The following is a 15,488-nucleotide window of genomic DNA, read 5'->3' as shown; positions in this document are numbered from 1 at the left end:
AACGTATTCTGGTTCGTGAAGTCGCTAACCAAGACACATTATCCTGGATGGGAAACGTATTCTGGTTCGTGAAGTCGCTAACCAAGACGCATTATCCTGGATGGGAAATGTATTCTGGTTAGTGAAGTCGCTAACTAAGACACATTCTCCTGGATGGGAAACGTATTCTGGTTAGTGAAGTCGCTAACCAAGACACATTATCCTGGATGGGAAACGTATTCTGGTTAGTGAAGTCGCTAACCAAGACACATTATCCTGGATGAGAAACGTCAGTTGTTGACCAGTTGAAACGTTTATTTTTCAGTACCATGTCAGCTCTCTGTTGAGATTATGTTAATTAAATACTCTGTTGACATTATGTTAATAATTATGACATTATGTTAATGAATTATGTTAAGTAGTTTTCACCTGTTAGTTTATAATTATCTGTTGTAGCTAACCACACAGACCGTTGACCTGTTGGTGCTTTTAAGCTAAAAAATATGTTGATGCTTTTAGGGTTAAGTGCTGATGGTCCCATGTTGACCAATGAAATGTATTGAAAGTTATTCTACCAACCAATCAGAAAGTTCACTGTGTGGGATTTTACAATATACTGTATGAGCCATGCAAAAGTCTTGTTTGGAAAGGTGTTCCTTATAGCACGACACTTCTATAGTCTCCACTACCTCTACTGATATTCCTATTGATCTTCAGTATAGTATTGCTTCTCTCTCCATTACCGTTCAGACTTCTATTACTTCCTGCTAAGTCGTATGCTAGTGAGGTTAGAAGAATAAAGCCTCGCTCAAACAGACCTTGAACATTACCTACCGCAACTTTATAAGCAGCCTCAATGTAGAAGACCAGGTTCTGGATAAAAGCCACTTCATGCAGGGTTGATATGATACGAAGACCTGGAGAAGACCAGACAGTGATAAAGAACAACGCCGCCGGTATACAGTCAAGTTATTTCACAATGACATGATCCACCACACACACACACACACACACACACACACACACACACACACACACACACACACACACACACCGGCACACACCGACACACACACACACCGACACACACACACCGACACACACACACGGTACCTGAGGCAGTCATCTGAGCCAAAACCAGCAGGTACAGAGAGGTGGCATCAACCTGCAGGTGTCCCCACTGATCGTCCCCCACCACGGTAGCACAGGTGGGGGTGTGGTACTTGGCGTGTAGACAGTCCTTGGGGCTCTGGGTGTGTTTAAACTTCTCCACCTTGGCCACCTGTAGTCAGACACACTGACATGCTCAGAAAAGGCTATTACACAGCCAGACCAAGGGAGAAACACATACAGAAATGCTCCCACAGCGTAGTGCATTGTTGCCCTTATGCCATATACTGGTGACTGTGTTGTTACATGGTAGAAGGAATGGGACAGTAACCACGGTAACCCACCTGTCGCATCATACACTGGAGCAGCCCTTGCATCAGCTTGACAACACTCTGTAGAATAATACAAATATAGATATTTACCACACCTTACAGGGATCGGTAACTCCTGCTTTCCCAAGTTCATCTATTCAGGACTCCAAGGACTGAAATATGCCAATCTCTGCCTGTGGCCTACAACATAGATCATAGGACAACATGCATGGAACACACTAACATGTTTCAGTAAAGGAATGTCTTGTTACAACACAGTGTGGTCATGAGGTCGGGTCCTTGCAGTCAAGGACTATTCAGACTCCCTTTCCAACACAGATCACACAGTACAGTAAGTATGGAGGACACAACACAGATCACACAGTACAGTAAGTATGGAGGACACAACACAGATCACACAGTACAGTAAGTATGGAGGACACAACACAGATCACACAGTACAGTAAGTATGGAGAACACAACACAGATCACACAGTACAGTAAGTATGGGACACACAACACAGATCACACAGTACAGTGAGTATGGGACACACAACACAGATCACACAGTACAGTGAGTATGGGACACACAACACAGATCACACAGTACAGTGAGTATGGGACACACAACACAGATCACACAGTACAGTGAGTATGGGACACACAACACAGATCACACAGTACAGTAAGTATGGAGAACACCACACAGATCACACAGTACAGTGAGTATGGGACACACAACACAGATCACACAGTACAGTAAGTATGGAGGACACAACACAGATCACACAGTACAGTAAGTATGGAGGACACGACACAACACAGATCACACAGTACAGTAAGTATTGGGGACACAACACTATTTTGACAGAACATGCTGTGAGATGGGAGCCAGTCAGTCACCTGCTCCAATTCGTAGGCCTTGGCCTTGTCCTCATCCCGGTCAGCGTTCTTCCTGTAGGCCATCCCCAGACCCCACACCGCCAGGATGCTGTAGACATTGTCACGCACCCAGGCATCTGGCAGCTGGACACTGCAGGGCAACAGGCCTGTTACTGGGTTCTGGAGACACACACACACACAGGTTAGACAGGCAGGTTAGACAGGCAGGTAGATTGATATCTATCTAAGTCTGGGCTCTGGCTGGGCCACTCAAGGACATTCACAGACTTGTCCCGAAGCCACTACTGTACGTTGTCTTGGCTTTGTACTTAGGGTCGTTGTCCTGTTGCAAGGTGAACCCTCAACCCAGTCTGAGGTCATGAGCACTCTGGAGCAGGTTTTCATCAAGAATCTCTCTGTACTTTACTCTGTTCATCTTTCCCTCGATCCCTGCCGCTGAAAAACATCCCCACAGCATGATGCTGCCACCACCACGCTTCACCGGAGGGATGGTGCCAGGTTTCCTCCAGACATGATGCTACCACCACCACGCTTCACCGGAGGGATGGTGCCAGGTTTCCTCCAGACATGATGCTACCACCACCACGCTTCACCGTAGGGATGGTGCCAGGTTTCCTCCAGACGTGGCTCTTGGCATTCAGGTCAGAGAGTTAAATCTTGGTTTCATCAAATCAAATCATATTGTATGTCACATGTGCCAAATACAACAGGTGTAGCCCTTACAGTGAAATGATTACTTACAAGCTCTTAACCAACAATGCTTTAAGAATAATAAAAACAAAATAAGTGTTAAGTAAAAAATAGATAAGTAAAAAAAATAGAAAATAAAAGTAACAAATAATTAAACAGCAGCAGTAGAATAACAAGCAAGGCTTTACACAGGGGGTACCGGTACAGAGTTAATGTGGAGGCTTTATACAGGGGGAACCGGTACAGAGTTAATGTGGAGGCTTTACACAGGGGGTACCGGTACAGAGTTAATGTGGAGGCTTTATACAGGGGGAACCGGTACAGAGTTAATGTGGAGGCTTTATACAGGGGGTACCGGTACAGAGTTAATGTGGAGGCTTTATACACAGCTTTATACAGGGGTACCGGTACAGAGTTAATGTGGAGGCTTTATACAGGGGTACCAGGTACAGAGTTAATGTGGAGGCTTTATACAGGGGGTACCGGTACAGAGTTAATGTGGAGGCTTTATACAGGGGTACCGGTACAGAGTTAATGTGGAGGCTATATACAGGGGGTACCGGTACAGAGTTAATATGGAGGCTTTATACAGGGGTACCGGTACAGAGTTAATGTGGAGGCTTTATACAGGGGGTACCGGTACAGAGTCAATGTGGAGGCTTTATACAGGGGGTACCGGTACAGAGTTAATGTGGAGGCTTTATACAGGGGGTACCGGTACAGAGTTAATGTGGAGGCTTTATACAGGGGGTACCGGTACAGAGTTAATGTGGAGGCTTTATACAGGGAGGTACCGGTACAGAGTTAATGTGGAGGCTTTATACAGGGGATACCGGTACAGAGTCAATGCGGAGGCTATATACAGGGAGGTACCGGTACAGAGTTAATGTGGAGGCTTTATACAGGGAGGTACCGGTACAGAGTCAATGTGGAGGCTTTATACAGGGGGTACCGGTACAGAGTTAATGTGGAGGCTTTATACAGGGGTACCGGTACAGAGTCAATGTGGAGGCTTTATACAGGGAGGTACCGGTACAGAGTCAATGTGGAGGCTTTATACAGGGGGTACCGGTACAGAGTCAATGTGGAGGCTATATACAGGGAGGTACCCATACAGAGTAAATGTGTGGGGGCACCAGTTAGTTGAAGTAATATGTACATGTAGGTAGAGTTAAAGTGACTATAGATTATAAACAGATAGTAGCAGCAGCGTAAAAGAGGGTAGCCAGAGAATCTTGTTTCTCATGGTCCTTTAGGTGCCTTTTGGCAAACTCCAAGCGGGCTGCCATGTGCCTTTTACTGAGGAGGGGCTTCTGTCTGGCCACTCTACCATAAAGGCCTGATTGATGGAGTGCTGCAGAAGGTTCTCCCATCTCCACAGAGGAACTCTGAAGCTCTGTCAGACTGACCATTGAGTTCTTGGTTCCCTCCCTGACCAAGGCCCTTCTACCCTGATGGCTCAGTTTGGCCAGGCGGTCAGCTCTCTACTTCTTTCCTTTAAGAATGATGGAGGCCACTGTGTTCTTGGGGCCCTTCAAAGCTGCAGAAATGTTTTGGTACTCTTCCCCAGATCTGTGCATCAACACAATCCTGTCTCGGAGCTCTACGGACAATTCCTTCGACCTCGCGGCTTGGTTTTTGCTCTGACATGCACTGTCAACTGTGGGACCTTATATAGACAGGTGTGTGCCTTTCCAAATCATGTCATAACAATTGAATTTACCACAGGTGAACTCCAATCAAGTTGTAGGGAACAGCTCAAGGATGATCAATGGAAACAGGATGCACCTGAGCTCAATTTCGAGTCTCATAGCAAAGTGTCTGAAAACTTATGTAAAAAAGGTATTTTTGTTTTTAAAAACCTGTTTTCGCTTTGTTATTATGGGGTATGATGTGTAGATTGATGAGGGGGAAAAATATATTTAAAATAAGGCTGTAACATAAAAAAATGTGGAATAAGTCAAGGGGTCTGAATAGTTTCCAAATGCACTGTGGCTGGCCACTAGAGATTTATATATATATATATGCCACCCCCGTGCTTCATGGTTGGAATGGTGTTCTTCGGCTTGCAAGCCTCCCCCATTTTCCTCAAAACATATCAATGGTCATTATGGCCAAACAGTTCTATTTTTCCAAAAAAAGTACGATCTTTGTGTCCATGTGCAGTTGCAAACCGTAGTCTGTCTTTTTTTATGTTGGTGTTGGAGCAGTGGCTTCTTCCTTGCTGAGCGGCCTTTCAGGTTATGTCAATATAGGACTTGTTTTACTGTGGATATAGATACTTTTGTACCTGTTTCCTCCAGCATCTTCACAGGGTTCTTTGCTGTTGTTCTGGGATTGATTTGCACTTTTCGCACCAAAGTATGTTCATCTCTAGGAGACAGAATACGTCTCCTTCCTGAGCGGTATGATGGCCAACTGGTCCCATGGTGTTGTTTGTACAGATGAACATGGTACCTTCAGGCTTTTGGAAATTGCTCCCAAGGATGAACCAGACTTGTGGAGGTCTACAATTGTTTTTCTGAGGTCTTGGCTCATTTCTTTATATTTTCCCATGATGTCAAGCAAAGTATGAAGGTAGGCCTTGAAATACATCCACAGGTACACCTCCAACTGACTCAAATTATGTCAATTAGCCTATCAGAAGCTTCTAAAGCCATTACATTTTCTTACTGACTTGCCTAGTTATATAAAGGTAAAAAAAGAAAAAAAAGGCCCCTAAGCAAGCTGGTCCTGGGGCTCTGTTCACACAGACCCCACAGAGCCCCAGGACAGCAACACAATTAGATCCAACCAAATCATGACAAAACAAAAAGATAATTACTTGACATATTGGAAAGAATTAACAAAAAAACAGAGCAGACTAGATTGCTATTTGGCCCTAAACAGAGAGTACACAGCGGCAGAATACCTGACCACTGTGACTGACCCAAACTTAACAGTGCTGTACAAGATTTTGCTTTCAAATTGCGTCAAACATGATTTTAGGCCACCGTAGGCAGACATGGCTCTCAAGAGAAGACAGGCTATGGGCACACTGCCCACAAAATGAGATGGAAGTGCAGCTCAGTTTCCTAACCTCCTGCCCAATGTATGACCATATTAGACACATATTTTTCTCAGATTACACAGAACCACAAAGAATTTGAAAACAAATCCAATATCTATTGGGTGAAATATCAGTGTGCGATCACAGCAGCAAGATGTGTGACCTGTTGCCACAAGAAAAGGGCAACCAGTGAAAAACAAACACCATTGTAAATACAACCCATATTTATGTTGATTTATTTTCCCTTTTGTACATCATTACAACACTGTATTAAAGACATCATATGCCATTTGAAATGTCTTCATTCTTTTGGAACCTTTGTGAGTGTAATGTTTCCTGTTCATTTTTTATTGTTTATTTCACTCTAGTTTATCATATGTTTCCCATGCCAATATAGCCCCTTAAATTGAAATTGAATTGAGAGAGAGAGAGAAAGACTGTTGACTGACCTCAAGTAGAGTAGATAAGACAAATACTTTCTATGTTCTCACTCTATTTTAAGTTGACCTTTGTCCAAGCTTTTATTTATTTTAGGGAGTCCACGCCAGGACAGTTTGCCCATTTAAAAACAGAGAGCTATTGACTCTTGGCTTTCTAAGGATAAGTAACAGACATTTAGCCTACTGTGGGGATTTTACTGATGTATCAATATCATTAGACCTATTGTGCATGACTTCTTTCATTGCAAATGGTAACTGTACGAATGTTATTCGCATGACATAACGTGACATTATGTCTGGCAGTGGTACGTGATATAATGAAACATACCTGGTGACATAGAATAGTCTCATGAACGAGCCTGGCGAATCCATCGAGCTTCACACCTGAGTTACTGCGGCTCCGCATGTTGCCGTCTCTATCTGTCAATATGAAATTATGACAGACAGGTATTTAGAGCATGATCATTTATAGTAGGGTACAGTAGTCGTGGGTCCTGACTACATTTGAAGCGTTCGCAATAGTAAAAGTACTGCAGTATGCTGTAATCAAATAACATTACTTTGTATAGAAAGTCACCTACCTTGAACCCATCAGTTATTGTGCAATGCATAAATATCGCTGTTGACAGCTTTGCAGTAGCAGCTAACAATTCCACATTCATTCAACGCATTTCATAAAACTCCTAGTTGCTCCAGCGCAGTAGCATCAGTGTCAAAATATTACCGAATACTTCACGTCGCAGAGGTGTTTTTAGCTCAACATACACCATTCCTTCACATGTAACAGATTATTGCTCCTCTCTCGGTCTCTCAATTTGCCTCTCCTCTTCCTGATGTGGACAGAATGTCCGGTATACAGTTGCCATAAAGGGGGCGCTAGAGCAGCCAACGTAGAGAAGATGAGTTGGTTATTACATATATTAATTATTGTTAGAATCTTCTTCTTTTTTAACATAACATAGATCTAGATTTAAACCAACAAAGGGTGCCTGGTTTGTTTTCGGCTTTGCTTTCTCTTTTACTTCGTGTGGTCTTTGTGTGGTCTTCACCTCGGCATCATTCTGTTCAATCTAATATTTTCATATTTTCAGAATACTTTGATTGATACCAGTGCGACCCCACCTTGTCCATTTACATTCTGCAGGCATAGTAAACAAGGACTGGGATAACGGAATTTTTAAGCCAATCAAAAATCCGGACAGTAGATGTGTTAACCAATCAAAATAGATCTAACTGCATCCCCGCTGAACGCTCGACTTCACTGGGTGGACTGCACATTTCTGTTGGATAGATTTGAATCTGCTATTCATAGTGTTTTTGAGTCAACAATCAAGATAAAGGTACGTTTTACCTCCTTATTTGTTTGGCCAGTCGTTGCAATTGCACATGTTGAACGAAAAAGCGTCCTGTGCTTCTGATAATGTCCACAAAAAGCCATTGACAAAGTAGCTAGCTAGACATCCTTACTGTGCATGTTAGCTGCTAGCGCTAGCCACCCATCTCTGAGCTAGCTTTACACTCAAATTTGATGGATATACTGAGGGCCATAAGCTACCTAACTAACAACAACTAGGCTAACTAGTTATATGACTGGGAAAATGTCTGTGTTTTCATAGGCAAATCCTCAGTTGGCTAGATAGTTAGACAGAGAAGACCATATGAGGTCTTGACTATGGAGAAGACCTTTCACTAGCTATGTAAGCAAACTACCATTTATGTTTGGCTACTTTACCTCCTTGCTCCAACATACACCCTCACCCTGCCTCTGTATTTTATCACTTTATTGAACAGCCTGGGTTCAAGTCTCTTGTGTGCCTGAAGACGGAATCATCCCGATGAGCTAAAGCCCACCGAACCACCTCTGTTACACTTGTATTGATCCTTGTCTCCTCTCATATCTCCTCTCACCTTCCTCCTTTCCTCTCCTCTGTCCCCTATCATTCTCCCTTTCTCTCCTCTCCCCATCCCCTCTCTCTCCTCTCCACCCCATCCCCCTCCCTCCTCTGTCCTTCCCCCTGTCCTCCCCTGTCCTCTCCTCTATCCTCCTTTCACCTTCCTCCTTCCCTCTCCTCTGTCCCCTATCATTCTCCCTTTCTCTCCTCGCCCCATCCCCTCTCCCTCCTCTCCACCCCATCCCCCTCCCTCCTCTGTTCTTCCCCCTGTCCTCTCCTCTATCCTCCTCTCATTCTGTCTCCTCCTCTGCTGTCCCTCTCTCATTCTTTCTCCTCTCCTCTGTCCACCTCCCTCCCACCAGATGCAGTTCATGCTGCTGTTCAGTCGGCAGGGTAAGCTGCGGCTGCAGAAGTGGTATGTTCCCCTGTCAGACAAAGAGAGGAAGAAGATCTCCAGGGACCTGGTCCAGACCATTCTAGCCCGTAAGCCCAAGATGTGTTCCTTCCTGGAGTGGAGGGACCTCAAGATCGTCTACAAGAGGTCAGAGAAAGACAGACAGACAGACAGACAGACAAGGGCGTTAATGGTGGGAAATGATGAGCTCCTTCCTGGAGTGGAGGGACCTTAATATCATCTACAAGACAGACAGACAGACAAGGGCGTTAATGGTGGGAAATGATGAGCTCCTTCCTGGAGTGGAGGGACCTTAATATCATCTACAAGACAGACAGACAGACAGACAAGGGCGTTAATGGTGGGGAATGATGAGCTCCTTCCTGGAGTGGAGGGACCTTAATATCATCTACAAGACAGACAGACAGACAGACAGACAGACAAGGGCGTTAATGGTGGGGAATGATGAGCTCCTTCCTGGAGTGGAGGGACCTTAATATCATCTACAAGACAGACAGACGGGGGAAATGTGGACTCCATCTGATAGTGTTGAGGTCAATTCAGGAAGGGAATTTCACAATCTTTGTTAAAGTTTTTACTTCCTGAAATTGGCGGTTTTGACAACTAAATTGTAGTATAGTCTCAAACCACTATACTTGTGCCAAGGTTTAGAAGGTTGGTTTCCAATAAGACTCTGCTGCTAGGGAGGCACCCTTACAGTTTTGTTTTCAGTCAGGGAGCCATTTTGTTACAGTACTCATTCTCAGAATGGTGAAGGCCATCTGATGCTTTTGTTATTCATTATTATCCCTGCTGAACGAAAGTATGTTTGTCAGAATGTGGCCCAAGGTTAGTGCCTTTGTTGTTTATCCCTGTGTTATCCTGTCCTCCAGATACACCAGTCTGTATTTCTGTTGTTTATCCCTGTGTTATCCTGTCCTCCAGATACACCAGTCTGTATTTCTGTTGTTTATCCCTGTGTTATCCTGTCCTCCAGATACTCCAGTCTGTATTTCTGTTGTTTATCCCTGTGTTATCCTGTCCTCCAGATACTCCAGTCTGTATTTCTGTTGTTTATCCCTGTGTTATCCTGTCCTCCAGATACGCCAGTCTGTATTTCTGCTGTTTATCCCTGTGTTATCCTGTCCTCCAGATACTCTAGTCTGTATTTCTGTTGTTTATCCCTGTGTTATCCTGTCCTCCAGATACTCCAGCCTGTAGTTCTGCTGTTTATCCCTGTGTTATCCTGTCCTCCAGATACTCCAGCCTGTAGTTCTGCTGTTTATCCCTGTGTTATCCTGTCCTCCAGATACGCCAGTCTGTATTTCTGCTGTGCGGTGGAAGATCAAGACAATGAGCTCATCACGCTGGAGATCATCCACAGATACGTAGAGCTGCTGGATAAGTACTTTGGCAGTGTGAGTGTTCATATTGCACACTGCTACTGTTCTCTGTGGTCCTGATGGTGTTCATGACAGTGGCCATATTGTTCTCTCAGTGGTCCTGTTGGTGTTCATGACAGTGGCCATATTGTTCTCTCAGTGGTCCTGATGGTGTTCATGACAGTGGCCATATTGTTCTCTCAGTGGTCCTGTTGGTGTTCATGACAGTGGCCATATTGTTCTCTCTGTGGTCCTGTTGGTGTTCATGACAGTGGCCATATTGTTCTCTGTCTGGTCCTGTTGGTGTTCATGACAGTGGCCATACTGTTCTCTCAGTGGTCCTGTTGGTGATCATGACAGTTGTCATACTGTTCTCTCAGTGGTCCTGTTGGTGATCATGACAGTGGCCATACTGTTCTCTGTGACAGTGGCCATACTGTTCTCTCAGTGGTTGTTGGTGTTCACAGTGACTGTTCTCTCAGTGGCCATATGACAGTGGTTCTCTGTGTTCATGTGGCCATACTGTTCTCTGTGGTCCTGTTAGTGTTCATGACAGTGGCCATATTGTTCTCTGTGTTCATGACAGTGGCCATATTGTTTATGACAGTGGCCATATTGTTATCTGTGTTTATGACAGTGGCCATACTGTTCTCTGTGGTCCTGTTGGTGTTCATGACAGTGGCCATATTGTTCTCTGTGGTCCTGTTGGTGATCATGACAGTGGCCATATTGTTCTCTGTGGTCCTGATGGTGATGACAGTGGCCATACTGTTCTCTGTGGTCCTGTTGTGGACAGTCCATATTGTTCTCTGGTGTTCATGACAGTGGCCATATTGTTCTCTGTGGTCCTGTTGGTGTACATGACGGTGGCCATATTGTTCTCTGTGGTCCTGTTGGTGTTCATGACGGTGGCCATATTGTTCTCTCTGTGTTCATGGCAGTGGCCATATTGTTCTCTGTGGTCCTGTGGTGTTCACGACAGTGGCCATACTGTTCTCTCAGTGGTCCTGTTGGTGATCATGACAGTGGCCATACTGTTCTCTGTGTTTATGACAGTTGCCATACTGTTCTCTCAGTGGTCCTGTTGGTGATCATGACAGTGGCCATACTGTTCTCTCAGTGGCCCTGTTGGTGATCATGACAGTGGCCATATGTTCTCAGTGTTCAGTGGCCATACTGTTCTCTGTGGTCCTGTTGGTGTTCATGACAGTGGCCATATTGTTCTGTTCTCTCAGTGGCCCTGTTGGTGTTCATGACAGTGGCCATATTGTTCTCTCCTGTTGGTGATCAGTGGTCCTGTTGGTGATCATGACAGTGGCCATTGGTGATCTGTTCTGTTCTCTCAGTGGTCCTGTTGGTGATCATGACAGTGGCCATACTGTTCTCTCAGTGGTCCTGTTGGTGTTCATGACAGTGGCCATACTGTTCTCTCAGTGGTCCTGTTGGTGATCATGACAGTGGCCATACTGTTCTCTCAGTGGTCCTGTTGGTGATCATGACAGTGGCCATACTGTTCTCTCAGTGGTCCTGTTGGTGATCATGACAGTGGCCATACTGTTCTCTCAGTGGTCCTGTTGGTGATCATGACAGTGGCCATACTGTTCTCTCAGTGGTCCTGTTGGTGATCATGACAGTGGCCATACTGTTAAAGCACCATTGCTTAACTATCCAAATGATCAGATCTGTAAGACGGGGAAGAAGTATACATGTTGTTATTGGAACAGGGTCTCTGGTTGTTCCTGTGTCTAATGGAGCTGTTCAAATGGGTTTACCAGTTGTAGTAAATACTTTGGACTAGGAAAAATAATCTTCCAATGTGTTCCCTCTTGGTGTCTGTGTCTGTCTCCATGTCAGGTGTGTGAGCTGGACATCATCTTTAACTTTGAGAAGGCCTACTTCATCCTGGATGAGTTCCTGCTAGGAGGAGAGGCTCAGGAGACCTCTAAGAAGAACGTACTGAAGGCTATAGAGCAGGCCGACCTGCTGCAGGAGGTAAGACTCCTCACTGACCCCTAACATCTGACCCCAACACTAACCTCTAAGAAGAACGTACTGAAGGCTATAGAGCAGGCCGACCTGCTGCAGGAGGTATGTGGGCTATGTCCTAGATGAGTTGGTGTAATGATGACATCTCTGGGCTATGATGACATCTCTGGGCTGTGATGACATCTCTGGGCTATGATGACATCTCTGGGCTATGATGACATCTCTGGGCTATGATGACATCTCTGGGCTATGATGACATCTCTGGGCTATGTCCTAGATAAGTTGGTGTAATGATGACATCTCTGGGCTATGATGACATCTCTGGGCTATGTCCTAGATGAGTTGGTGTAATGGCCTTTTTCTCTCTCCATCTCTGATTCCTATATGTCATTCTTGACTTGTTTAGTTTTGTGTTAAAAGTGTTTGTCTATAGTACTGCTGTATTTAGGCTAATGTTATTCGTCTGGCAGCCTGTTGGTGGCATTGTTATTCCAGGCACTCCTACCGCCTGCATCCACATGACTGAGCTATGGGAACCTCCCCAGGGTTGTCTGTCTGAGCTCTCACTACCTGCATCCACAGCTATATGACTGAGCTATGGGAACCTCCCCAGGGTTGGCTGTCTGAGCTCTCACTGCCTGCATCCACAGCTATATGACTGAGCTATGGGAACCTCCCCAGGGTTGGCTGTCTGAGCTCTCACTGCCTCTGTTCATAAAGAGGGCTTCACTCACTATTCAGCTCTCATTCATGACTACCATCAGCATGAAACACTGGAGAATCTGACTGGGGGAGGGGGGGGGAACCTGACAAAAATAAGGGGGCATCCACAACTATATGACTTTTCCCCAGTGTACTTTTCCAGTCTAATCCACCCTTTCCAGTGTAATCCACCCTTTTCATCAGAATTGTTCCAACTAAAACTATAGAGCTGCATCATACTTTGGGGGGGGGGGACTTTTCCAGTCTTTCTATCTTTTACGTCTAGCTGAAGAGTCTGTGCTTGAAGAAGGATGATTTATGTTTTTAGGTCTGATAATGTTTACTAGTTTATACAAGGCTTGGCTAACAACGTCACAGAAACGATGCGAGCTCTTCAATGGGACCCGAAGGCTGTGTGTTGTGATTCTGGATGGTCAGGTGGCAACGATGAAAGTAGGGGGACTCGTTTCAACTAGTTCAATCTCGTTCTGTCACCAGAGCTCGGTGCTTATTATGGGATGTATTAGGTTACGATATCCGACTTCTTCGATATAGCTTTAGTGATATGTTAGAGAAAGAACCCACTGAACGATTCAGAATATGAAGAATCATATTTGTCTTGGTAAAATGTATTTTATAACAAAGGAAGTGAAATGCAATCGCCAAAGCGCGTTACGGACACCCTTTGTGTTTGAGAGACGAGTGCACACATTTATTTATGTTTTCAATAAACATTGAAATACAGTTTACATGTTGTCAACAGTCTAATAAAAAAAAATAACGATCTCGCTCTCCCAGAACAAGCTTGGCTAGTAGTAAAACCTGCTTATTCAGACGAAAGACCAATCTAAGCCTGACCACGTCTCTGCTAAACAACCAACCCATCTATTTGTTAGCTTACTAACTGGGCCTGGCAGTCTCATACACATCATATGAAACAAATGAGGTGGTAAGTGCAGCACCATGCTCACAACACTAAATGCTTTACCAAGCTAGCTATCTGGCCACTGTCGCTAGTGACATCATTAACTCGCAATGGATCAGTTTTCACCAAGCAGCTGCCTAGAGACCCTTTACCTACCTAGCTAGCTAGCCGAATCATGCTAACCATTTAGCTTACGTTAGCCAGCTAGCTAAAAGTCTATCTATGGGCTGTATGCGATTATGGAGAGTGAATTTAAAATATATATATATCTTGCTGTGGCCATCTGGCTAGTATCAGAAAGGGCATTCTGCAACGTCAGTGACTAGACTGTAAAGCAACACACACGGACATCCATTGCCAAACAACGCTATTGCCATCTTCTGGTTTGGAGTATTTTAACGAGGCTGAGGATTTCGCTGTGTGACAACTCTGTTCGGAGGTGCTAAGTACTGTGGGCAGGCAAACATGTGACAATCCTACCGATGTGTCTGAGCTATTATTGATTAAATACCTTGTTAACAGCGCACTTTTTGAAGCCACAACTAATGTCTGGATTGGACATTTTGTGCCTTTTATTGCTCATTTGGAACACAGGAGGTTGGTGGCACCTTAATTGCGGAGGATGGGCTCGTGGTAATGGCTGGAGCGGAATCAGTGGAACGGTATCAAACACATTTTTAAAAATATTTTTATTTATTTAACTAGGCAAGTCAGTTAAGAACAAATTCTTATTTTCAATGACGGCCTAGGAACAGTGGGTTAACTGCCTGTTCAGGGGCAGAACGACAGTCAGCTCGGGGATTTGAACTTGCAACCTTCCGATTATTAGCCCAACGTTCTAACCACTAGGCTACCCTGCCGCCCCACATGGTTTGATACCCTTCCATTCGCTCCATTGCAGCCATTTATTATGAGCCGTCCTCCCCCCAGCAGCCTCCTCTGATTTACACCAGCTGGTCTAGCGGTCAGTTGTATTCAAACAGTGCTTTTCTCTCTCTCTCCGTGCTTCACCTCCTGCTAGGATGCCAAAGTAAGTGTTACATCTACCTGATATGCTTTATTTAATCGTGGCGTTGGAGCAGTTACTCAAGTCATTGCATTTAGGCTTCGAACACCTGTTTCTTGTATGCACTCCATAAACCAATCAAACAGGTCCATCTTCAGACTGACTACAGTGTCTTATCCTTCTCAACTATCCTGTTGTCTGTTTCCTCCCTCCTTTAGGAAGCTGAAGCCCCACGGAGTGTCCTGGAGGAGATTGGCCTGACATAAACTCCCTCCATCACTGCCCCAACTATCTCCCTCTCTTTACTCTCTCTCTCTTCACGGGGGGCCCAAACATCTTGTTCTCGCTCCTTTTAATGTGCTGTAGTGTTGTCTTGTACTAAAACTCTTATCATGTTGTTAATGTTACTTGTGCCAACTGTCTGTTCCTTTTTTTTTGTGCCTCATCAAACACTCACCTTTTGAAACCCCTGGGGTATATGCAGCCAGTAGCCACAAACTACACCAATAATAACTGAAATCTCACCCACCTTCCTTAAGTCAGTGTTTCTGTTGTACATGACATGTCCGTGACGGGCACTTTAACTCCAGTCTCGTCTAGAGAATTTAAAACAATTCAAAGTATATCATAAAGAGTAAGAAACCCCATTTTTACTTAAATGGGATGTTCACAAGTAAAAGAAAGCAAAACGATGTCAGTATTTTTAAAGAAGTGTTACA

The 15,488-nt window shown here is 44.6% G+C and overlaps 2 protein-coding genes across 4 annotated transcripts in view; one reads left to right on the top strand and one right to left on the bottom strand.

Annotated features, from left to right (window-relative positions):
* phka2 (phosphorylase kinase, alpha 2 (liver)) overlaps positions 1-7,337 on the bottom strand; it is a 34,383-nt gene extending 27,046 nt beyond the window's left edge. For both annotated transcript variants that reach the window (XM_042318970.1, XM_042318971.1), the window contains exons 1-6: positions 7,064-7,337; positions 6,811-6,902; positions 2,304-2,462; positions 1,434-1,481; positions 1,093-1,261; positions 814-896 (exon numbers count right to left, since the gene is read on the bottom strand). In XM_042318970.1, the coding sequence (XP_042174904.1) occupies positions 814-896; positions 1,093-1,261; positions 1,434-1,481; positions 2,304-2,462; positions 6,811-6,888 (537 nt within the window). In that variant the 5' untranslated portion in view covers positions 6,889-6,902; positions 7,064-7,337. The remainder of the gene's footprint in view (positions 1-813; positions 897-1,092; positions 1,262-1,433; positions 1,482-2,303; positions 2,463-6,810; positions 6,903-7,063) is intronic.
* Positions 7,338-7,687: 350 nt separating this feature from the next.
* Positions 7,688-15,176, top strand: ap1s2 (adaptor related protein complex 1 subunit sigma 2). Of its 2 annotated transcripts, XM_042318984.1 has the most exons (6): positions 7,688-7,822; positions 8,737-8,915; positions 10,078-10,186; positions 12,005-12,142; positions 14,785-14,793; positions 14,988-15,176. In XM_042318984.1, exons 2-6 carry the CDS (start codon positions 8,737-8,739, stop codon positions 15,033-15,035), a joined length of 483 nt encoding a protein of 160 aa, XP_042174918.1. In that variant the 5' UTR covers positions 7,688-7,822; the 3' UTR covers positions 15,036-15,176. The 2 variants fall into 2 exon arrangements, with proteins under 2 accessions (XP_042174918.1, XP_042174919.1); XM_042318985.1 differs by lacking the exon at positions 14,785-14,793 and having other exon boundaries at positions 7,689-7,822.
* The last annotated feature ends 312 nt before the right edge of the window (positions 15,177-15,488 follow it).

Source organism: Oncorhynchus tshawytscha, unplaced genomic scaffold (genome assembly GCF_018296145.1).
Source record: "Oncorhynchus tshawytscha isolate Ot180627B unplaced genomic scaffold, Otsh_v2.0 Un_contig_5015_pilon_pilon, whole genome shotgun sequence".
NCBI lineage: Eukaryota > Metazoa > Chordata > Actinopteri > Salmoniformes > Salmonidae > Oncorhynchus > Oncorhynchus tshawytscha.
The sequence above is the reverse complement of the archived record's forward strand: the minus strand, read 5'-3'. Positions and strand labels throughout refer to the sequence as shown.